Source organism: Chaetomium tenue (assembly GCF_020726465.1).
Source record: "Chaetomium tenue strain MPI-SDFR-AT-0079 chromosome Unknown F5144scaffold_6, whole genome shotgun sequence".
Taxonomy (NCBI): domain Eukaryota; kingdom Fungi; phylum Ascomycota; class Sordariomycetes; order Sordariales; family Chaetomiaceae; genus Chaetomium; species Chaetomium tenue.
Genome location: NW_027117334.1, coordinates 2,786,423 through 2,809,137, shown reverse-complemented (window position 1 = coordinate 2,809,137; position 22,715 = coordinate 2,786,423). Strand labels below are relative to the sequence as shown.

General features: G+C 55.6%; 6 protein-coding genes across 6 annotated transcripts; 2 read left to right on the top strand and 4 right to left on the bottom strand.

The window, feature by feature from the left end:
• Positions 1 to 303: 303 nt before the first annotated feature.
• F5144DRAFT_497864 (pyruvate kinase) lies at positions 304 to 4,867 on the top strand (the record flags this gene model as incomplete). Its single annotated transcript, XM_066786230.1, has 7 exons — positions 304 to 380; positions 738 to 997; positions 1,072 to 1,424; positions 1,477 to 1,956; positions 2,016 to 2,060; positions 2,756 to 3,544; positions 3,995 to 4,867. 7 exons carry the CDS (start codon positions 304 to 306, stop codon positions 4,865 to 4,867), a joined length of 2,877 nt encoding a protein of 958 aa, XP_066640167.1.
• A 553-nt stretch (positions 4,868 to 5,420) lies between these two features.
• On the top strand, positions 5,421 to 8,956 carry F5144DRAFT_518509 (uncharacterized protein; the record flags this gene model as incomplete). Its single annotated transcript, XM_066786666.1, has 3 exons — positions 5,421 to 7,439; positions 7,545 to 7,785; positions 7,887 to 8,956. The coding sequence occupies 3 exons, from the start codon at positions 5,421 to 5,423 to the stop codon at positions 8,702 to 8,704; spliced, it is 3,078 nt and encodes a 1,025-aa protein (XP_066640166.1). The 3' UTR covers positions 8,705 to 8,956.
• A 610-nt stretch (positions 8,957 to 9,566) lies between these two features.
• On the bottom strand, positions 9,567 to 11,963 carry F5144DRAFT_550976 (uncharacterized protein; the record flags this gene model as incomplete). The annotated part of the gene is made up of 4 exons (XM_066787670.1): positions 9,567 to 9,578; positions 9,804 to 10,208; positions 10,320 to 10,778; positions 10,872 to 11,963. 4 exons carry the CDS (start codon positions 11,961 to 11,963, stop codon positions 9,567 to 9,569), a joined length of 1,968 nt encoding a protein of 655 aa, XP_066640165.1.
• A 680-nt stretch (positions 11,964 to 12,643) lies between these two features.
• On the bottom strand, positions 12,644 to 14,051 carry F5144DRAFT_361110 (uncharacterized protein). The gene is made up of 3 exons (XM_066784395.1): positions 13,723 to 14,051; positions 13,594 to 13,622; positions 12,644 to 13,504 (listed from the first exon to the last, which is right to left on the bottom strand). Exons 1-3 carry the CDS (start codon positions 14,009 to 14,011, stop codon positions 13,010 to 13,012), a joined length of 813 nt encoding a protein of 270 aa, XP_066640164.1. The 5' UTR covers positions 14,012 to 14,051; the 3' UTR covers positions 12,644 to 13,009.
• Positions 14,052 to 15,305: 1,254 nt separating this feature from the next.
• F5144DRAFT_595602 (uncharacterized protein) lies at positions 15,306 to 16,344 on the bottom strand (the record flags this gene model as incomplete). The annotated part of the gene is made up of 2 exons (XM_066790712.1): positions 15,306 to 15,456; positions 15,731 to 16,344. 2 exons carry the CDS (start codon positions 16,342 to 16,344, stop codon positions 15,306 to 15,308), a joined length of 765 nt encoding a protein of 254 aa, XP_066640163.1.
• Positions 16,345 to 17,162: 818 nt separating this feature from the next.
• On the bottom strand, positions 17,163 to 18,793 carry F5144DRAFT_583213 (uncharacterized protein). Its single transcript, XM_066789546.1, has 3 exons — positions 18,438 to 18,793; positions 17,547 to 18,363; positions 17,163 to 17,484 (listed from the first exon to the last, which is right to left on the bottom strand). The coding sequence occupies exons 1-3, from the start codon at positions 18,660 to 18,662 to the stop codon at positions 17,315 to 17,317; spliced, it is 1,212 nt and encodes a 403-aa protein (XP_066640162.1). The 5' UTR covers positions 18,663 to 18,793; the 3' UTR covers positions 17,163 to 17,314.
• Between the last annotated feature and the right edge of the window lie 3,922 nt (positions 18,794 to 22,715).

Genomic DNA, 22,715 nt, shown 5'->3' with positions numbered 1-22,715 from the left:
GCTCCGGAGTCGGAGATTGCTAACTAGGTAGTCCTCCCAGACCTCAAAACCACAGATCCTCCCCGCGAGAAACTTCGTGGTCGTTATCCCGATTCTTCGCGACTCGCCAACCCATAAACAATGGCAACCGCTCTCGACCATCTCCAGCTCGGCGGCAAGATTGAATGGCTGTCGCAGCTTGACACGGCCTACCAGCCGGAGCGCAACCTGCGCCGGACTTCGATCATCTGCACCATCGGCCCCAAGACCAACTCGGTCGAGGCCATTAACAAACTTCGCGAAGCTGGCCTCAACGTGGTTCGGATGAACTTCTCCCACGGCAGTTACGAATACCACCGTACGTATTCAGCGCCCAGCGCCGATCTTAGGCCAGGGTCTTGGTGGATGCTCCGGGTCCGCTCAACAGATCCGGCTCCACCAACACGGCCCGTCCTATCCGCAGCGCATATCTTGGCATATTGAAGATCGACCATTGACAGTTGTGTTTCTGCAGAGACCGTCATCGACAATGCCCGTGAGGCTGAAAGGGTTCAGAAGGGCCGCCAGGTCGCCATCGCCCTCGACACCAAGGGGCCGGAGATCCGGACGGGTAACACTACTGACGATGCGGATCTCCCCATCTCGGCCGGCGCCATCATCAACATCACCACCGATGAACAATATGCGACGGCTTGCAGCACCGAGAACATGTGAGTCTTCTCTTCTCCCTTCCGAGGCCCTGGGCTGACCGCTGGTAGGTACGTCGACTACAAGAACATTACCAAGGTGATCGAGCCTGGGCGTGTCATTTACGTGGACGACGGCGTGCTGGCGTTCGAAGTGCTCGAGATTGTCGACGAGAAGAACATCAAGGCGCGGGCGCGGAACAACGGGTACATCTCGTCCCGCAAGGGCGTTAACCTGCCCAACACGGACGTCGACCTGCCCGCCTTGTCTGAGAAGGACAAGAACGACCTCCGGTTTGGTGTCAAGAACAATGTTGACATGGTTTTCGCTTGTGAGTTTCGACGCCTCGCTGAGGCTTGGATTTTTCGTTCTAGCGCAGTTGACTTGGCTGACACTACCACACAGCTTTCATTCGGAGAGGCAAGGACATCCAGGATATCCGCGAGGTCCTTGGTGAAGAGGGCCGCCACATTCAGATCATCGCCAAGATCGAGAACCGCCAGGGTCTTAACAACTTCCCCGAGATTCTTGCCGAGACTGATGGTGTGATGGTTGCCCGTGGCGACCTTGGTATTGAGATTCCCGCCGCCGAGGTGTTCGCGGCCCAGAAGAAGATCATTGCCATGTGCAACATTGCCGGCAAGCCCGTCATCTGCGCGACGCAGATGCTCGAGTCCATGATCAAGAACCCCAGGCCCACGAGAGCCGAGATCAGCGATGTCGGCAACGCCGTCACTGACGGTGCTGACTGTGTCATGGTACGTTGAGCGATTGCTACTCGTCCTGGTGTACGCTAACACCACTTCCTAGCTTTCCGGTGAGACGGCCAAGGGTGTCTACCCCAACGAGGCGGTCCGTGAGATGAGCGAGGCTTGCCTCAAGGCCGAGAACTCGATCCCGTACGTCAGCCACTTCGAGGAGCTTTGCACCCTGGTCAAGCGCCCGGTGCCGACCGTCGAGTCGTGCGCCATGGCTGCCGTCCGCGCTTCGCTCGACCTTAACGCCTCTGCCATCTTTGTGCTCTCCACGTCTGGCGAGTCGGCCCGCCTGATTTCCAAGTACCGGCCTGTGTGCCCCATCATCATGATCACCCGCAACCCTTCTTCTTCCCGGTACGCTCACTTGTATCGTGGCGTTTATCCGTTCCTCTTCCCCGAGGCCAAGCCAGACTTCACCAAAGTCAACTGGCAGGAGGATGTCGACCGCCGTATTAAGTGGGGGCTCAGCCACGCCATCGACCTCAACATTCTCACCGAGGGCGAAACTGTCGTGGTCGTGCAGGGCTGGAAGGTAGGCCTTAACCCCCCCGCTTATAACTTATTACGCGTCACTAACTCAGACGGCCACAGGGCGGCATGGGCAACACCAACACGTTGCGGATTGTCAAGGCTGATGTCGACCACCTCGGCATTGGTCAGCTCTCTTGATCTCGTTTGTTCGTATCTGGGTCTGGGGTTCCGGGACGGTAGCTTTTTGTCAACGAAAGGGTCGCGATGATGGCCTCACAATAGATCTGTTTGCTGCTGGTATGACACTGCACCGTTTCCCAGCTGCTTATGTCCTCGTTGTTTGTTTGCTTTTGACATAGCTGTTTGTACCGATGGCCTGTTATGGCCTGGCGCTTTGAGATCCCCTCCCGGAACTTTACCCGAGTATGATCTTCTGTCGGGCAAGTATTAGTCGTTCTAGACCCACAAACAAGACTTGCTGTGTAATTGAGCAAAGCTGGTGAGAGGCTGCGTGACGTTGACAATCGTGTGGGTCTGTGGATGATCGCCTTGTGACCAATCATATCACAACTATCAGCCGCACCTGCTCATGCAACGCACATGGCATGTGCTCGTGGACCTTCTTCCTCCGGAACACAACTTCAGGCATCGAAGAGGAATACCCGAAACGTTGCATTATCATCACCATACACGGCCTCGTCGCTATTACGGTATTCTTTGTGCCTCTACTCATCATCGCTATCGTCATAACCACAGTACCGCATCTTGTCCTATTCTTGGCGACCCAACCTTTCTTGGCGCTCTTGGAAATGGTGTCATCGCCAACACACGAATTATTTGAAGCGATCGACCAATATTAGTCTGCTTTGGATATTGTTATAATGTCGGACAAACTCTCCTACCTCCCCCGGCTGGGGTTCGCCCGCAACGAGGGACCGATTCTGCCGTTGCACAACCGAACGAGTCCTCCGGTCCGCAAGAAGCCGAGCGAGTACGCCTTGTCCGATCTCTCCCCCCGTCCGGACGATGGACTCCTATCCTCCTCGCCCGAAAACGATCGCAAGGGCTTTTACTCTCCCCGCCGAAGCCCCTCTCCATCTCTTAGATACAGCGACAAGTTGAGCGACGATGGTTCCTCGCGTCCGAAACAGAAGCAGCAACCGTTGTTCGCAGGGCCCCCGCCGCCGATCGCAACCTCACAAATGCTCTATCGCGATGAAGAGGACAGGGACTCATCACCAACAGCGCCGCAAAAACTAGAAGCATCATCATTCGCCCGCAACATCAACAGCGTACTATTTGACCGCACCTCTTCCTCGCACAACGTCACTCGAAGCAGAGACTACGACCCCAAACCAAACGCTATCTGGCTGAACCTTCAACGCCGCGAACGCGCCCTCCAAAAAGAACTCCAACACCTCCTCGACGCCCAATCCACCGGCCTCGCCGCCAACCTCGAACCACACGCCACAAACCCCCACAGCACCCCCTCAGACGCGAGCGACGCCGGCACACGGAGCATAACCCTAACCAACACCACACCCACCGCTCCTTCCACCCGCGGGACATCGACGCGGCGGCACGTCCTCTTCAGCGACCAACTCCCCTCCGCGCCCCGCACCCTCACATCCTCCGGCACGCTGGTGCCCGTGCGGCAGCCGCGGGCGCGCCCGCCCAGCCTGCGCGAGGCCCGCGCGGGGCTCGGCCGCGCCATGGCGCAGCTGGCCGACCTCAAGGCCGAGGAAGACGCGCAGCTGACGTCGGCGGTCGGGGCGCGCAAGCGCGCGCTGGCGCACCTCCGACGCTGGGTCGGGCGGCGTGATGGGATTGCGGATGAGTTGAGCGGCTTGGAGGCGCATGGCGATGCGGAACCGCTGGGCCAGGAGCTAAGGGAGTTGGAGGGGGAGCGCGAGGTGGTGGCGGCGGAGATGGCCGAGTTGGAGGAGCGGTTGAAGGGGCTAAGGCGGAGGTTGAAAGGCCTGGATGCGAAGGTGGACGAGGTCAGGAGTCGGAGGGAGGCCGGGCTGAGTGGCTATCGCGGGGCGCTGAGGGAGGTGGAGGGGCGGATTACGGGCTTGTTGACCCGGCCCGGGGTGAAGCCTCTGGATGGGGAATTCTTCGCGTCTTTGCGGCCGCGGCCTGGTGGGGAAGGCGGGTTGCAAGAGTCGCCTGGCGGGGCGGAGTTCTTGCGCCTCAGGCCGGAGAGGAGGACGGCGGAGATGGCGAGAGAGTGGTGGGAAGGGGAAGTGGAGATACTGGAGGGGCGGAAGGAGGAGGTGGATAAGGAGAGGGCGGCTCTCGAGGCCGGCGTGGAGGTCTGGACTGGGGCGGTGAAGCTTGTGTCGGACTTTGAAACGGAGTTGAGGAAGGAGATGAGTGGGGTTGGGAATGATGTGGCGAGCAATGGGAAGGGCAAGGGCAGAGAGGGTGACCCGCCGTCGCCACCGCCACCCGAACAAACTATGTATGCGCAGCTGGACAAGATGCGCGCGGTGATGGCGGGTCTGGAGGAACGATTGCAAACCACGGAAGAGAATGGGTGGAATCTGCTCATATGCGCTATCGGCGCGGAGCTGGAAGCGTTTAAGCAGGCGGAAGGCATGCTGCGTGACACGTTACGCGCTGCGGGTTTTGACGTCGGTGATGATGATGGCGGCCGAGATCAGGGTGGCCCTACGCCACATATCGGGAGATCCACAAACCTGAGAAACTCGGGCCAAGGGCTGAATAACGCAGCGCATAACGGTAACGGCAAATTGGTCGACTTGCACGACGAGCCCCGTGAGCCCGACACCGGGGAGCCTGAGAGCGATAATGAAGTGCCCCCCGACCTGCTGGTCGGGCCGGACGAGGGCCACGAGCTGGCAAGCCCTGCGCTGAGTAGGGAGAGCAGTAATGAGGTGCCGCCCGAGTTTTTACGGGAGCATCGTTCTGATGAGGAGTACCCAGGGTTTGGTGCTAATATGACTTAATGAGTGGGGTGTTTCCTCCGTAATCGCTGGAAACAGATGGAACTTGTAGGGAAGGTACAAAACCACATGATAATTCTGAGTTATTCACTAACAAGTTCGTCACCCCGCCGACGGGCAGGGATTTCTCTCTTTGTACTGGCGTCATTGATACACAGCGAGCCCAGGTCCGGATCATGCGATCCCCGTCTCATCTTCAACTATGTTCATGCGTGGTGTGGCTCCAGAGAAGGGCATCATTTGCCCGCATCTTCGATCGAATACACGTCATGTCATTTTCGTCTGATATCCATGGCCACTCAATGACATCAGGTTGCACGATCTCCGTGGGTTCGGCATGTGAAAGACCTACCGTATATTGTGCCCAAGGGCTTGCGAAACTCTAGGTATTTAAAACCTCCAGCCCTGATTAAGCTTTCGACGTTTTCCTTCTGCCAATCCACCAACCCCCAGAACGAAGAAGCTACGTTTTGCCACACCTTGTATTGAATTTATTAGGTCCCATTGTCGAACATATATATATATATATTTCCCCTTTCCATTGCCGATCAAGCCAATGGCCAAAAGGCAAAGGGATACCGAGCCCTTTGAGCTCTGCCGCAGCGTGCGCGCGAGCCCATTCGGCCGCGCCGGTGTGAACCCCGACAGCGATGACATCTACCGAGATACCGACTACGAGGAGACCGACGGAGATACCGACAACTGTGAGACGTACGTAGAGGCCAACAACGAGGAGATAAACATGTGCATCGACAGTAGCGTAATGCAGCAGCTGCAATCAAAGCAGCTCGCACTTCAGAGCGACATCGATGGACTTTGTCGCCTCGGCCTTGATCATCATGTCGAACCTTCTCAGGTCATCGCGGTCGGAGATCGGTCCGCCGGCAAGACCTCCGTCCTAGAAGCCATTCTTCACATCCGCTTCCCCTCCCAGGAGGACATCTACATGGATTTCACCACCGAGGTGGTGCTCAGTCCGAGCTTCCGGACTAGGGTCGCAGTCACGATTCGGACCGACGGTCGTGATACTTTCAATGCCTCCGGCCTCAACGAATGTGACCTCCAGGCAATCTTTCAGGAGGCAAAACAACACATGGGCATGTCTAACCGCTGCGCCGGACTCTCAGAAGATGATGCCAGTGTGCTCCGCATCGAGATCGCTGGCCCGGGCTTTCCACAGTTGACGCTCGTCGACTTGCCTCGCTTCTCCCATGCCGAGACAGGAAGCCAGAACAATGGCAGTGTGGGACATGCCAACCCTCTAGCTGAGAAGTACATGTCACAAGAGAACACCATCATTCTTGCAGTATTCTCAGCCCAAAACGACCTCACCGGCCAGCAAGTCCTGGGCGAGGTTAAAAAGTATGATCCCGGCCTGGACCGTACCATGGGAATCATCACCAAGCCAGATGAAGTCGATGATCAACCCACAAAGAGGTGGACTTATCTAGAACTTGCTCAGAATAAGAAACGCTCGCACAAACTCAAACTTGGGTGGCACGTCCTCCGCAATCCCACCAAACAGGAGGCAGGTTCCACGGAAATGGAGCGTGTCGCAAAAGAGTACCACTTTTTCCACCATGGCGTTTGGGCCATGGTTAGCCCTGAGGATCGTGGAATCCAAGCGCTGCGTGGAAAGCTCAGCCGGGCCATTCTCACTCGCATTCAGCGACATCTTCCCGCTGTCATCGCCAACGCCGAGGAGTACATCAGAACCCGCAAGGCGCGACTGGAGAGCCTGGGAGCACATCGGTGGTCAACCGCCGACATCACGAAGTATCTGATCGGCATCAGCAATCGCTTCCAACGCGTGGCACAGAACGCGATTCAGGGGAATTATACCGACAACTTCTTCGGCGGACTGTATCCAAAGCCGTACACACCAGCACTAGCCGAGGGCAGAAGGATCAGGAAACTCCGCGCGTTGGTCAGGGACATGAACTGGGCCTTCTGCTTTATCCTTGCGACCAAGGGTTGCCGGCGCCAAATCGACTGGGGCTACCAGAAGCCAGTGGTGGCGCCCAAACACCTGGAACCTTTTCTCGCTCTTTACGTCCTGGACGAACGCGTTTCCATTTCCAGCCATGACCTCGCCCAAGAGCTCGACAATATTGCATCAGAAAACCAGGGCGTTGGGTTCTCGGACTCCCCAAACGATACACTAGCCTTGGCCTTGTTTCGCGATCAGGCAGCCCCTTGGAAAGGGATAGCTAAGCGGCATGTTTTCTTGGTCGCCCAATTCTCGCAGAGGTTCGTCGAAGAACTTGTGGTCCATATCGCTGGGCCAGATTCGACAACGGCCGATGCGATAATCAACCATCGTGTGGCCCCTTATTTCGAACAGAAACGGGCCACCCTTGAAGCAAAAGTGTTGGAGCTCCTTCAACACTACAAGACGGGTGACCTTCAGCCCATGTCCAACGACATCTTTTTTCATGGCGTGCCAAAGCGACGGAGTGAGCGTTTTTCGGGACAGGGTCAGCAAGTCTCAAAACGTCTCGAGTTCTTCAGAAACGGTGAAAATTTGGATGGTAGCACCGACGCGATTCCGGAGGTGCCCCAAGCCTCATCCGAGGTCACTAGACAGTTCAACGCTGAGTGGACGATCGACAATGGGATGGAATACTATAATGTAAGTATGAGCCTCCAAGTTTATGCCTGCCGCTAACCCGAAATACAGACGTCCTTAAGGGTGTTCGCCGACAATGTTATGACGTTAGCCCTCGAGAACTGTCTGATTTCCGACATTCCCAACATCCTTTCCCCGGAGGTTGTGTGCAACATGACCGACGACGAGCTGAAGACGCTTGCTGCTGATTCCAAACATGCCCAAAGCGAGAGGGAGGAGCTTCGGGCACAAATAAAAGAACTGCAATCGGGGCTTGCTGCCTGTCGCAAGCATAGGCCGAGACACTTGAACGGTTAGTCCCATCCATCTCACCCCCCTCATGGAGGTTTCCATGTCTCCAACTTAATACGGCAGGTTGGGGGTAGTGTGAATACAGTCTAACAGACATTCCAGGTATGATGGCAACGCAATCTGTACTCCCCAAAGCGGAGCCAGAGAGTGAGCGTCAATCATCTCCATTGGAAAGAAAAGCACCCATCCCGACCCAATCCAATCCGCCCCCAAGTGTGTCATCATTTGCCAGCAGTATCTGGACTGACAGCCGAGAGTCAACTCCTGAATTGACTGGCAAGCTCGCTACAGGCCGCCACACAGCGGACACTGCACGGCTTACACCCAAAGAAAGCCGGCAGAGTGCATCAGGGGAAGGCTTTGTTGAATTGGCGCCGCCGCCTAGCTCGCTGAGTACGAAGACCACATTGCTATCCGATGCATCCAACACCGGGAACACCTCGGTTTTGGACCTCCCCGACCTCCATGGGCTTATCCTCTCGCCGTCGGACAGAATACCTCCGCCCGGGCCGCACCTCTATAATTCCCTTTGGAAGGTCCCGACCACTGATCCCAGGGCCAGCGGCACGTCGAACACTGGGATCACCGATATATCCAACACCGCGAACACTGTTCGCCGCAGCACGCCTTTTGTTCCCGGCAACCATGCTGTGCCTGTCATCGAACACCCGTACAGTGGACGCCACCCTTGTGATCTCTATCCATATAATGTAGACGAGCTTTATAATCTCTGTGACAATTTTAACCACGCTGATCCCGGCGCCAACGGCACGCCGCCGTCTGGGGATGAGGAGAACACGGGGACCATTTCTGACGGCGTAGGCACGTGGTTTGACGCCCCTGTGGCCCCAGCTCTGACTGATCCGGTTTTGTTCCCTTTGGAATTCCTTCATGATTTCAGCCAGCCAACTAAAAAGTAACGGGGCGGCTGGCAGCTGGAGAAAACGAACAATATCCGGGGCCTTAACCCCCCTTCACGGCGCTTGACTCGTTCAGTACCCTTCGGCACACTACGGTTGATCTTGGAGCCACTCGCCCCTCTCCAGGCCTAAGAAACCTCGTTTAAAGGCCTCGAGACAAAATGCGCGACTCGGAGGCCCTGCGACGCCGCATCTCCCTCGACAAGGAGACCCTCGATCGGGTGTTGCAGTAACTTGGCCACCCGGCGGCCCAGCAGCTAGCCCATTCGCTGATTCGCCTCGACCACCGAGTTAATATCGATCAACAAGTCTACCACGACCAGCAAGCCTACCAGACGTGGGCCCTGCCCCCGACGACGACAACTGAGCTGGCTATGTACCTGTTGGGAAGCTTGGTCGGATTATGGGCTCGGAAGGGGTCCCCGTTTGTTCATGGGTGTGCAAGTCTTTTGCGTATGGAACAGGTTATCTAGGCGGGGTTGTGGACCGGACGGACATGTTGCAAATTCGAATGTTGGTTTTGGCAACTTCCAACAACTCAAGTCGAAAGGGAGAGAGTTGACGGACATGTTGGAAGTTCGAATGTTGGTTTTGGCAACATCCAACAACTCGAGTCGAAGAGAAGAGAGTTGATGGACATGTTGGAAATCCGAATGTTGGTTTTGGCGACTTCCAACAACTCGAATCGAAAGGGAGAGAACTATACGATACGACACCAAGCGGTAGGTAAACAAAGCTGCAGTTTTATCTCTAGGTTGGACAACACTGACTAGGTATTCTTCCCCCAACTTCTGAGTTCCGGTGAAGTGACATCCGTGAAATGATGGACATACCTGTGCAGTTACCATGGGACGATATCCACTCAACACATGGTCTTGATTACACTATAGTTACCGAACTGTCTCACGCACAATCTCACGCCCCCCCCCAATCCTCGTCCCAGCTGCCTCAATACCACGCCCACATCCCACACCACCCCCCCTCCCCCCCTACTCTACTCCTCCCCCAAAACCGCCACCCCCACCCCCCCACAAAACACCCCAAACGCCAACAAAAACGCCCCCACCCCAAACCCCCCCTGCACATCCCCCCCCCTCACCACCGTCCACACCACCGCCACCACCAGACACCCCACAAACACCACGCCCCCCAGCCCCAGCACCGTCCCCCACTCCGTCCCCTCGCCCAGGTGCAGGCCCCATCCAAGCCCGGTGCCGCGCGTCGGGCAGACGGCTAGTTCGGTGTGTAGTTTGCGTGGGATGCGCCGCCAGATGGTGGGGAGGACGTCGGCGTGGGTGGGGTGCGTGAAGAGGTGGGTGAGGTGGTTGGGGCCGATGGGGGGGAGGGTGGTGAGGTCGGGGTCGTCGAGGGGTGGGGTGGTGGTGCGGGGGTTGGTGGTGATAGGGGTGGTGCTGTCGAAGGCGTATTCGGTGCCGATTCTGGAAGGGGGCGGAAGGGAGGGGGTGAGACGGATGTCGGTTAGATGGGAGCGGTAGAGTTCGAACTGGGAGGGAGGGGGGAGGGGGTTAGTAAATCTGGGATGGGATGGTGCACGCCGTCTTGGGGTTGGGGGAGGGTAGTGGTGTGGTGTTTACGTCCATGGGGAGATAGGTACCTTGACAAAGTTGATAGACTTGACCCTGCGTAGCCACTTCCACGGGCTGGGGCCTCGCTTGGATGCGTAGTAGTGCCGTAGAAGCTGAAAGAACTCCTGGTCCGAGTTGATGCGGCAGATCTCGGGCTGGTACAGCTTCGTGGCGACCCGCATGAAGGGGATGCAGAGCAACACAAAGTCATGGACCCCGCTACCATCTGTTCCTGTACGGGAGCACGCTCCGATAGGAATGACTTCTTTTTTCTTCTCTGGACTGTAGCGTGGGAGGTTGGTCCCTTTTTTCCCGGCGGCTACTCGCCTGGTCAAGCCACTGACGGCTTGTGAAAAGGTCTGCTTCCAGTCTTTTGGCTGCTCTTGGGTGTTCTCGACGTCAAATATCTCCATATCGCTGTCGACAATCGTGTCCTTGCCGTAGCATTGGAGTAGGCTCTGCAAATCAGCCAGAGCCCCCGGCCGTAGCTCGACAAAGTCGTCATACAGCGGTTTGCCACATGACTAACATGCGCCATGTCAGCTTTCTACTTCCACTACTGGCTCAGGTACAATACTAACGCAGGTCCAGTGAAGCCGGGTGCTGTTCTCTGGCTTCAGTTCGGTACGCCAAACTCTTGTCATGGTATTCTCGAACCACAGCTTGGAACTCTTCCAAATACCGGCCCCGAATGCAGACGTTTGCGGCGCCCGTACTCTCACTAACGCCTTCACGCTGGCTTGCAAGGAGAGAATCGGCTCGGTACGAAAGAGGAACTCTTCAGCTGCTTCAGGGATGAAGAGCGAATCATCCTCGGGGCTGCTGTCGCTATGTTCGGCCGCGGGTGCATATCCGCCATCCTGCTCGCCTGACCTTTCATTGTCTTTCTCGGCCGACCGCTGCTCGGAGAAGTCGTAGTGGGCTTCGCAGAGGCGCTGTGCAATATTGGTTCGTGACCTGCGAACAAACCTAGCTGCTCGGATGCGTAATGCCCTTTCGTCCCTGGTAACGGTCTCATTGGAGGGCTCGTTCACAGCAAGCGCGTGTAAATCATCCGAGTAGCGCCGGAGCAGCCGCTCGATGGTGCGTTGGGACCGCTTCCAAGTTGCTGATCGAGCAATGAGCTGCGGCCACAAGAACCGCAGGTCCCCAAAGTATAGCAGCTTGGAAAACAGTAAACCGACTGTGTCGCCGCCTATGGTTGTCGCGGATGAGGCAACTGACACGGCACTCTCGCCGTCCGAGTCACAGGAGCTATCTGAGTCGTCCTGGTCGGAGGGTACCCGCTTGAAGTCGCCCCCTTCTGGGAGGTCTAGAGCATTGGGTTGTTTGAATTTCTCATAGGTCTCCGGCGCAGTGGCAACGGGTAATGTCGCTGGTTGCATGAGAGTCGGTGCGCTGCGGTCGCCCTTGGGCCCGCCACCCGGCGCGGTCAACCGGCGTCCATCACGACGTCTTGGTTCGGGACGTTTACTGCCTTCAAAGCTCGCAAACCCAACAGGAGCACCATGAGCCGCAGCTGAGTCCCCGTGGTCCTTGCACATGTATCCGACCCGGATGGTCCTCCGAGAGATCTCGTGGTTCCGCCGTCCATATGCCGCGCATCTGTCAACGGCGTGTTGGTAGTACAGACATCCACAAAGGTTGTAAAGCTCGATGAGCTGGAAACACATCTTTGATCCGCTGGAAGATAGTCGAAAAGTGAAGTGAAAAATGTGTTGTGGGTGAAGTGAGGATTTACTCTTTTCAGGGATACCGCAAGGCTCTTTGGTAGGCTGTCAGATGGTGATTGAAATGCAAGTATCATGCCGTGTAACGTCAAATTGTGTACACGTTGATTCGTCAGAGACTTCGTTGATATTTTGTTGCCTAAATCGAAGCTGAATGTCCCCCACTCAATCTGATGATCGTCGCAACGTAAAGTATTACCGTGTGATGTTATTAGTTCCTCGATTGATGGGTAGGTAATTTCTGGGATGTCTCTCGATATATGAGTCAAGGGGTCATTTTGTTTACACATGCATGTACATGTACATATTTGCTTAACAATGTGATGGGACGAAGGCGAGTTCTGATGTTACTAACGAAGACATAGAGTACCCTTCTATTATTCATAAAACGCACCCAAGGGTCGTTCTTACCACTACAGAAAACACGTCCACCTGGTCCTGCGCAACCGAGTAAGCATCCCCACCCCTTTTTCCTCCCCCAATACCCCAACCCACCGTCCCCTCTCTCATCCCAAACCCCTGACAACAAACCCCACCCAACCCCTCTCACCCCCACCTCACTCTTCTAGATTCTAGATCTTCCCCTCCCAGGGTTCGGAATCAGTACTATAGGTACTCATTAATACTACTCGAGTATTACCTAGTACTCTAGTACTAGTACTACCTCAGTACTAGACTAGACTACCTGTCCTAGACTAGTCTAGTATACTCCGAGTATAGCGTCAGTACTAGCCTAATAGTATACTAACCCGAACCCTGCTTGGGGTGTATGAACGAAGAGCATATGATAGATACGAGACAGTATTGAATTTCGAGGATGAATAGGTACATGTAACGAGATATGTTGCTTGGGTTGAAAATACAACCTGCGAATCTACCCTAGTTCTTACCCCTGGTTTTTGCAACTAGGGCCTTCGTCGATTCGCAAGCGGTTGCCGACACACTAGACCAGTACAATGGAACTCACCTTGCGCTTTACCTTTCCCAACCTAAAAGATGTCCTCCCCCTCCGCGGCATTCACACCCTCCCTCACCACCCTCTCCACCGCCTTCTCCGCATCCTCCTCCCCATCCACCAAATCCAGCCACACATTCCCGACCCCCTCACTCGCCAACAACAGATCCGCCACACGAGCGACGCTCTCACGACTTACATCCCCCCTGGAATGCGCCGTCTTACCCAATTCCACAGGACCAGCAGGCTCAAGGGTGAGGGTGCCGGGGCGGAGGTTGATGGCCGCAAAACCCGGGCGGTTCTTGGCGGCCAGGTACAGGGCCTCGTCGGCGGCGAGCTTGGCGCGGTAGTAGTGTGGCAGGATCTGGTTGTTGACGTGCTGCGCCGCAGCCCAGGCGTCGTCGGACCACCAGGCGGGCCGCGCGCGGCGCGAGGCGAGGTACGACACCATCAGGAAGCGCGTCACCTGCGGCGTGGCGGCGGAGGCGTGGATGAAGTGCGTTGCGGCGTCGCGGTCGATGGCGTAGGTCTGCGGTCAGAACTTAGTGTTGACTTCACTTGGGGGGTATGATTTGTATGGGCAAGTAAGATGTGACATCACTCTGAGAGGTAGCTTACCCGTTCAGGTCCGCCTTTTCCACCAGCGCCTAAGCCGAAGAAAACTATCATTAGTAACAATTCCCAGCAACCACCTCTCAAACCAGCCCACGCAAGAAAAACAAAACCAAAAAGAAAAAAACCACTCACCCGCACTCCAAACCACCACATCCGCCCCCACCTCGCGCACCACCTCCCCCGCCTCCCCCTCACTCTTGACCTCCTCCAAGCTGCGCACCAGCACATTCAACTTCCCCCCCTCGACAACATCCCGATCTCCCCGGCCAGCGTTCGCCAGCCCCTCGATGGTGGCGACCTGTTCCGGGGCGCGTATGACGCTGGTGACGTCCCAGCCGCGGCGCAGCAGCAGCGGGGTGAGCAGCTGGGCGATCTTGCCGTGGCCGCCGAGGAGGAGGACGTGGTGCGGGGCGGGGGGCATGGTGGGTGGTGGTAGGTAGTGGTGGTGGTGGTGGTGGTGGTTTGTTGTTGGGTTGGTTGGTAGGTTCAAGTTTGGACTTTGGAGCAGATCAGGTGGTGTGGACTTGGGTGGGGAGATTGGAAAAGGGGGATTTGGGCTTTTTGAACGTGGGTAATGGGAGTCGGGAACAAGAGATGGTTGTCGCAATTGCGGGCCAGCAATTGCACCTTGTGTTCGGCATCGCGGAAGCCGACTGGAATTAGGTCATGGTGCATATTCCATTTGAACCCCGCCATGCGCCGTCCTCCAATGAGCATCCCGGTCACTTCTGGGCAGTTCGTGGTTTTGGCGCAGAAAAGGACAACGAGAAGGAAGCAAGCTTCGACAGAAGACCTGGGGAATGAAAAGATGTCGACATACTGGATCCAATGGTAGTCCAACTAGGGGCCCTCGAAGGCGAATCTCCCTCGGAGAAACGGTAGTTAATGGTTAGCAACACCTAACTTTGACCACCAGCATCCCTGTACTCGATGGCCCCACCTTCCATATTGGGAATTCAACTTCAAGCCTTTAGGTCACGGCTCGCCCCAAGGCATGTAGACCTCTGGACGCGCATCATCCTGAAGATAGCATTTGTGATGAAAGTTTAAGGACTATGATATCCATAAAGGCGACAATCAACTTCACAGGAAACGAAGGAAGTTGTCCCGGGGCTAAGGTGCTCGTCATCGCTGGGGATATTGGGGTATCAACAATGGTCCGGCTCTGGGAATGCTAACCGACGGCACGGCTACGAGGTGGCGGCCTCAACTTTTATGAAAAGAAATTGTGATGACAAGTAGGGGAGCAGAATATGCGCAGGTACGGCAACGGGCGCGTGTCCAGGAGTGGAAAGGTCACCTTGATGTTAGCGTCCAAAGGACCGCAGCAGATAACAGGACAAAGAGAACACTTACTGGGGCGGGGGAAAGGGGGGCAGGCTGAGATTAACTCCGTAACCTAGAATTGTTGTGGGTGCCAAAGTCTCAAGTAAATTCCAGCGCGCTAACTTTAACTTTGCGATCGAGGAATGAGTAACTGCGACAGAAGCAGTTAGCGGATGAGCACAGTCAACCACAAAGAGGCTCATCGGTCTCAGCTTCACGCCCTGCCCATATATCACGCATAGCAAAAGTAAGGCTCGCCACGAACCAGAGATATACACGCAAATCAGATTAAATCTTAATAAATAAAACTAAATCGGCCTTTCTAGCCCAATGGATAAGCACTCAGATCCGACTGGAGCTTGACTTGGTAAATAGCGATGGTGGAGATGTCATTGTTGTTGGGCCCAAGAACAGACGACAGGTTTTACGCCGCCTGTTCCTGAGCCCACCGGTGTGGAGGAAGAGACGACGCCCCTGGCCGTGGGGAGGGAAGGGGGCTCGATCGGTCGCTGGGTTGGTGCCTGGCCATTTCGGGAGCACCTATCGATAATTAGCAGCACCCGCTCTTAATGAAGAAAAGCAAACAAATACAATCGACAAGCAACCAAAAAAAGGCAAGTAAACAAAACAAAACGAGGGATGTAAACAAAACAAAACAAGGGATGTAAACAAAACAAAACAATGAATGTAAACAAAACAAAACGAGGGAATCATGTCAACAGACGCGCTGGGGAGGGAAATGCAATTCGCTGGGGAGGAAAGCAAAGCGTCGCTGAGGCCTCCACTCGGAGGAGACACTCGCACACTCACCTACGCGGGGGGATCCGGCCCCTGCTCCGTCTCCAGCTCCGGCTCTGGGCTGCCGAGGAGTGCGGGGTGGTTGCCGCGGTCGCGCCGGGATCGGATCGGGTAGCCGGCCATGTTCCGCAACATGTGCTTGCGGGAGCGGCGGAAGAGCAGGCGAAACACGAGGGCCTCGGCGTCCCAGGGGTCGATGTGTTCCGGGTCGAGGAGCCACCGCACGCGTCGGGTGCCCTGCCACCTGGTGTGGGCCACTCTCCGGGGGTCGATGGTCTCGATGTCGTCCATGACCTCCTGCCGCGTCCGTCCGCTCCTGAACGCCTGGACAAAGCGCGCGTGGGCCAGCGCCTTCATCCACTCGGGGCGGGTGGTCGGGTGCGGCGGGACGGGGGATCCGGAAACCAGGCAGCGCGCGTCGTCGGCGAACCGGACGGAGAGGGGTTGGCGGGTCGCGCCGGCGGACTTCAGGCAGCTCTTGGGCCGCTCGGGGTCGGGGACGTCGGCGGGCCAGGGCCAGCGCCAGCCGGGAGGGTCCATGCCGGGGAGCACGGCGGCGACGGGGTTGGTGGCCGGGACGTTGGCCGCGGGCGAGGAGGGGCGGGACTCCGAGGGTCCGGTGGGAGCCATCTCGGGACCAACGAGCGACGGGTCACAGAAACTGTGAAAAATTAAAAAGAAAAAGCGAGCGGGTGGGAACTTAAGTTCCAATTAACGAGTGGCAAGTTGCAACGCGATGCGCGGGCGAAATTGGCGTTGTCGTGGTCGAATGATCACTTGGTGCAGCTTGCAAACTTGGGAAGAGAAGAGGAGGAAAGGGCGCGGGGTAGCCAGGTGTTTATCAAAGTGGTCGACGCGCCCGAAGGCGACGCATGGACCCTGGTCAGGTGGGCCTTGACATTCCGAATATGGCACCGAGGTACCGACAGTCAACGAGAATTAAACGGAGCCAAGGAATCCCTGAGGCTCATTTGGCAAGAAGTCTTGTGCGACCATCATTGAACTGTCCCTCGCTTGTCCGGAGTCTTCACCCGACCCCTGATGCTTAACGTATATTGTATAATCCATGGTGGTGCTATCCATAATTACATGTATCGTATAAGTTACGATCAGTTAGTTCTCCATGGTTGTCCGTTGACAGGGGAATGATATTCACTGCTAACACTATACTGTGCATTTTTAATGGAGAAGGATTCTCGGAAGCCTTGTGAGTCAACGCAATACTGTATCGGCTTCCCTCTCGACTCTGAGTGTTCCCGTCGTTATGGGTTACAGCCCAAGCTAGAGTTGCAGCCTGACCCGAGATGATTCGAACTCCTTTCCCAGAGAAAAACACCAACAGTTTGATAGGTAGAGGAGGAGTAGTCCATTCATACATGGCCTTGTGAAGCGTGAGGTTGTCTTATCAGATCAAGAGAGTCCCTCAGAGGCCCATTTACATAAATAACACGATTTAAAACAAAGCTTTGTTTCCAATTTGCAACTTAGAATTCGACCTAAACAGCGCCTCCACTCCATTGCTCGGGGAGCGAATTACAAAATCTCTCCAATTCACCACATGCTTTCGAAATCAGAGAACTCCTCGCACCAATGACCCAGATCAGGCTTCCTTGGTTTCCGTCTCCCGTTCAAACGCGACCAGGTACTTCTTTTTCTGCTTTTTGTACGTTTTCCACGCTCGAAGCACCGTTTCTGGCTCTATCTCGTTGATGCGTATCTGACTGAGCGGATCCTGCTCGAGCTTCCTCTCGAGGATTTCTTCGTTGGTCACTGCACCACAAGTCAGTTAAAATCCAAAACCTGTTCGAGCTTCCCATCGTCCCAGGCCTTACATTCAAAGTAGGATAGATATCGTTGATGTTCGTCATAGCCATACTCGACGAACCTTGCTGTGTCGGACTGAGCTTTCTCTTTTTCTCGCTTCCGCTTCTCTTCTTCCGTGGGTCCAATGCCTTGATGGCGCAAGTTGTTGATTCGGTTCCATTCTGCGGATGATTCTGCTTGAGCCTTTTTTCGATCGATGATGTACTCGGCCGCAGTGTGCTTATGGTAAGCGCAGCGGGCCTTGAACCATGGATCGACTGGAGAGTTGTAGTCACCAAAGTCGAGCAGAATGCCGGGCCCTTGCCAGTTCACTTCGTGCATCCCTTGGCACGGGTGAAATCCAATGCGGTAGAAGAAGTCCAACTGGCTCTGAACTGGGTCAAACTCGAGCTTTGCCTTAGGGACATACTCGTACACAATGGCGTAGTATTGTGCGTCGGATTCAAGGTAGCTGGCAGAGCCCTCACCTTTCCGCCTGGCATACTCGTCTACCTTTATTATGCTGTTCATGCGCATGAAATCAGCTCCTTGAACGCGGGTCCACCCGAAGCATTTGCGGAGCCGGGTGTCGGACTCGGACACTGCAACCTTGGAATCGTCCGGGAGCGCGTCAAAATCGCGAGAGCGCCGGCCGTCGGCTGAAAAGGCGTAAAGACAGCGCAGGCAGTCAAGTCGCGTCGTCCGTTTGGCGGGGACGTGGATGGGTTTCGGCGAGGACTGGCGGATGCCGGCCTGTATCTTCTCCAGGACCGCGACGTTCCGGGCCTCGCGCTCCAGCGGCCACCAACTGTTGGCGCGGTCTCCATCTAGAAGCGCATGAAAAAACTGTGGGCGTCCACGTCAGTCAAGTCTCCGAGGCTGGTATAGATGCACAGAGTTTCAGTTGCTGCACCACATACGATCTTGAGGGCGAAAGACGACTTGTCGTCATCGAACTTGACTCTTACCACGCAGCCCTCAATTCCATGGCCAAGCCTATTCCGCATCGTGACCTTGTTGTAGGCGCGAGGGAACCGTCGAAGCTGCGGCGAGAGGAAATCAGCCCAGTCGCAAGGGGGGTCGCCTTGCATGGGTGTTTCTGATAAGAATGGCGGAATTGGGATTGATGATGATTCTAACTCCATCGTTCCGCGAAGTGGTGAATTGGATCTCGGAGGTTGATGCGAAGCAGCTTTTGCCCTTGTGAATTGCTGGTTGATGGATCAGTTGAAGAAAGTCAAAGCGGTGTGACGGTTGCTCCGGGCAGGGAAACAGCTCGGCTGGTCTTGGAGAAGACAGTAACGTACTCCACCCCCAAGTCGCGCACTTTTGACCGTGCTACGACCTCCCAACCCCAACTTGGAATAACTTAATAGCAAAAAATGGCATCGCAATCCAAAGAGAGTAGAATCAATCTTGCTATTCAGGCAATACAACGAGATAAGACTTTCAGTCGGCGACGCGCTGCCCAAAACTACAATGTACCCGAAGCGACCTTGCGCGACAGGATGAACGGGAAGACGCCGACGCCCGAATCACGACCTGCAGCTCACCGATTGACAGCAATTGAAAAGGAGGCGGTTGTTCGGTATATATTGGACCTAGATACGCGAGGATTTGCACCCCGACGTGCTGGTGTTGAAGATATGGCTAATTTGCTGCTCGCGCAACGCGACGGGGGACGGGTCGGCAAGCACTGGGCCGAGAAATTCGTCAAGCGACAACCAGAACTCAAGACGCGTTTCAATCGTGTATACGACTTTCAGAGAGCCCTCTGCGAAGACCCAGAACTTATTGGCGCGTGGTTTAAGCTTGTACACAACATGAGGGCGAAGTACGGCATCCACGACTGTGACTTCTACAACTTCGACGAGACCGGCTTCATGATGGGCGTCATCTGCGCAGCTATGGTAGTGACGCGCGCCGATCGACGTGGAAGAGGCAAGGCAGTTCAGCCTAGCAATCGGGAATGGGCGACGGCGATTGAGTGCATCAACGGCGAAGGGTGGTGCCTCCCACCGTTTCTCATTGTTCAAGGCACTTACCACCTCGCCAACTGGTATACCGAGGGCGAGCTCCCACTCGACTGGGCTATCAAGCCAACTTCCAATGGGTGGACCGACAATGAGACCGGCCTAGAATGGATCAAACATTTCGATAAGCACACAAAGTCTCGTACGAAGGGGGTGTATCGGATGATTGTGCTTGATGGGCATGAGAGTCACCTGTCGGCCGAATTCGAAGCCTTTTGCAAGCAGAACAACGTTGTCACCATCAGCCTGCCGGCTCACTCATCCCATATAACCCAGCCACTCGATGTTGGGTGTTACAGTGCCCTAAAAACGGCGTACGGTCGGCAAATCGAGCACTTCGTCAGAGCGCATATCAACCACATCACCAAGGTCGAGTTCTTCCTCGCCTTCAAAGCCGCCCACTTTGCCGCCATGACCGAGAGCAACAACAAAGGGGGGTTCAGAGGTGCAGGTCTAGTACCTTCTGACCCCGAGTCAGTGATATCCAAGCTGGATGTCAAGTTACGGATGCCAACACCAACTGGTCCCCCCTCCGCCGCTGCCGATCCTTGGTTCTCCCAGACGCCACGGAACCCAACAGAGACTGTCTCACAATGCGAGTACATCAAAGATCGGATTGCCCGTCACCAGGGAAGCTCGCCAACATCAATTCTCACTGCTGTCGACCAGCTTGCGAAAGGGACGCAGGCATTGGCGCACTCGGTGGCCCTAATGACGACTGAGATAGGCACCTTACAGAAGGCAAATGAGGCACTGAGCAAGCGCCGAAGGGCCAAAAAGACACATGTGCGTCTTGGAGGATCACTTACTGTAGGAGATGCACATGATATATTAGCCCAGAGAGAGGTGCAGGAACAGGTAGAGCGTGAAACGCGGGAAAATGGTGGTCGGCGGGCTCGAACAGGGACGGCTCCACGGCGTTGTGGTAAGTGCGGAAAGCCCGGGCACAATGCGCGCACGTGTCAGGGAGACGGAGAAACATCTGATGTACATGATTTAAAATAGTTTCAGTGTATTGCGGTTGTTGTGGTGGTGTAATTGATGTTTCCTATCGGTTCACGGTCAAAAGTGCGCGACTTGGGGGTGTGCGCGACTTGGGGGTGGAGGACGTTAACGTGGTTGATCACCGAGCGGTCCATATCACCGAGCGGTCCACTTTCCCTCCGCATCGCAACCTCTTCAGGCAATTAATCCACCACAATACAAGAAAATCAGTTGCACTCAATGCTACTCTCCTCAGCTGACGTCGCCTCATTTTCCTGGCAGGTTCGTACGTTGTGCCCAGTCTTGCCGCATCTTCCGCAGCGCCGCAAAGTCGATAGCCCAGTCTCCGACGTACCCCCTTCCGCCAACCTCCTACCCGATTGCCGTCTACCAGTTTCCTTCTCCGCGATCAAAACCTGTCCTTCCTCTATAGTAAGTGCCCCTCCAGCCCGGAGACGTGTACGCTTAGCCCTCCGGCGCTTTGAAAGGGCCTCGTTCGCCTTCTCAAGAGTTCGGACTCGGTCTTGAAGATGGGTCATTTCGTGGACAATTAGCTCTGTACCCTTCGCCAGTTGCTTTACAGCAGAAAACATGCTAGTTGGAGAGCTTCCTTGATGATTGGCAATCCGGGTCCGTACATGTTCAGACTGTAAAATAGCCTCGCCAGGTTTATGCGGTGTCTGAGAGACCCATAGGTTGGCCTCTGGGAGGGGGGGGTCCAGTCGGTGTTGGTGTCCGTAGCTTGACGTCAAGCTTCGACAAAACGGCCTGGGGGTTATCCGGCAATAGGCCAGCGCCTCGGGAGCCAGCCCTGATATTTTCAGCTTTCATTGTAGCGAGGTGAGCGGCTTTGAACGCGATGAAGAACTCGGTCTTGGTGATGTGATTGATGTGCGCCTTGATGAAGGCCTCGAGTTCGCGGCCGTACATCCGCTTCAACACGCTAAAACAACCGACATCTAGAGGCTGGGTGATGTGCGAGGAGTGAGCAGGGAGGCAGAGGGTAATAATATTTTGCTCCTTGCAGAACTCCTCAAACTGGGCTGATAGGTGGCTCTCGTGACCATCTAGGACTATCATCCGATACACCCCCTGCCGCTGGGTCTCCGTGTGCTTATGGAAGTGCTTGATCCATTCCAAGCCCGTATCATTGTCTGTCCAGCCGTTGGGGGAGGTCTTGATAACCCAGGAGGGGGGAAGATCGCACTCGGTGTACCAGGAGGCGAGGTGGTTGACGCCCTGTACAATCAAGAATGGTGGCAGCACAAAGCCGTCGCTGCTCACGCACTCAATCGCTGTTGCCCATTCCCGGTTGCCAGGTTGAAGTTGCTTGCCTCGACCGCGTCGATCGGAACGCGTAACAATCATGTTGCTACAGATAATGCCCATCATAAAGCCTGTCTCGTCGAAGTTGTAAAAATCGGCGTCTTGGATGCTGTACTTCGCGCGCATGTTGGCCACCAACCGGAACCAGTCCCCAATAATCTTTGGATCTTCGCAGAGGGCTCTCTGGAAGTCGTACGTACGCGAAAAGCGCGTCTTGAGCTCCGGGCGGCGCCGTATGAACCGGTATGCCCACTGCTTGCCAGTTGGTCGCGCGTGACGCGTCGCGAGGAGGAGATCGGCCATATCTTTCACCTGTGACGAACCTACTCCAGGATCCTCTCCTGTTAGGGTTCAGCTTCGGTGAAGGTAGTCTTTCTAGGATGCTTAGGTTCGGTGCAGCCAAAGGGTGCACAACAATAGACTTGTCTCAACAGTAGGCTTGCGAGCTTGTAGCGAACTGTAGTTGTGATTGCTAACTGGAGAACTCCCAGAGCTCTCCAGGACGAGTGACTATATACTATCTAGGTCCTAGGTATCTCCGTACCTCTTTCTTGGGGAACGTGAGGAACGGTGGCCGTTCCTCTCGTTCCTTTATAGGAACCTTGGGAACGGTAGCCGTTCCCCCCGTTCCTCTCCTGATTGGTCTGGGACCCATTCTTAATGATTGGCTGGGGGGCGCTCTCCGCGCACCCCCCCATCGGGACCCTGCATGCGGCCATAACCGTGACAGTAAAAGTCCCGTCGTGTCCGAATTCCAGTTCTCTCCCATCTTCGAGTCAACGGTGGGGCCAAACACCACACTACCAGGTGTTCGGCAGTCTCTCGTCCCTCGCCACACTCGCAGGCAGGCGTCAG

What these genes read in the sequence shown, in the direction of transcription:
- F5144DRAFT_361110 (XM_066784395.1), bottom strand. Translation starts at nt 14,011, where the DNA reads ATGCCCCCCGCCCCGCACCACGTCCTCCTCCTCGGCGGCCACGGCAAG. An exon ending in TGTGGTGGTTTGGAGTGCGG is followed by an intron (nt 13,623 to 13,722) that starts GTGAGTGGTTTT and finishes TCTTCGGCTTAG; the next exon opens with GCGCTGGTGGAAAAGGCGGA. An exon ending in GAAAAGGCGGACCTGAACGG is followed by an intron (nt 13,505 to 13,593) that starts GTAAGCTACCTC and finishes TTCTGACCGCAG; the next exon opens with ACCTACGCCATCGACCGCGA.
- F5144DRAFT_583213 (XM_066789546.1), bottom strand. Translation starts at nt 18,662, where the DNA reads ATGGAGTTAGAATCATCATCAATCCCAATTCCGCCATTCTTATCAGAA. An exon ending in CGTCTTTCGCCCTCAAGATC is followed by an intron (nt 18,364 to 18,437) that starts GTATGTGGTGCA and finishes GGACGCCCACAG; the next exon opens with TTTTTTCATGCGCTTCTAGA. An exon ending in ATATCTATCCTACTTTGAAT is followed by an intron (nt 17,485 to 17,546) that starts GTAAGGCCTGGG and finishes CTTGTGGTGCAG; the next exon opens with TGACCAACGAAGAAATCCTC.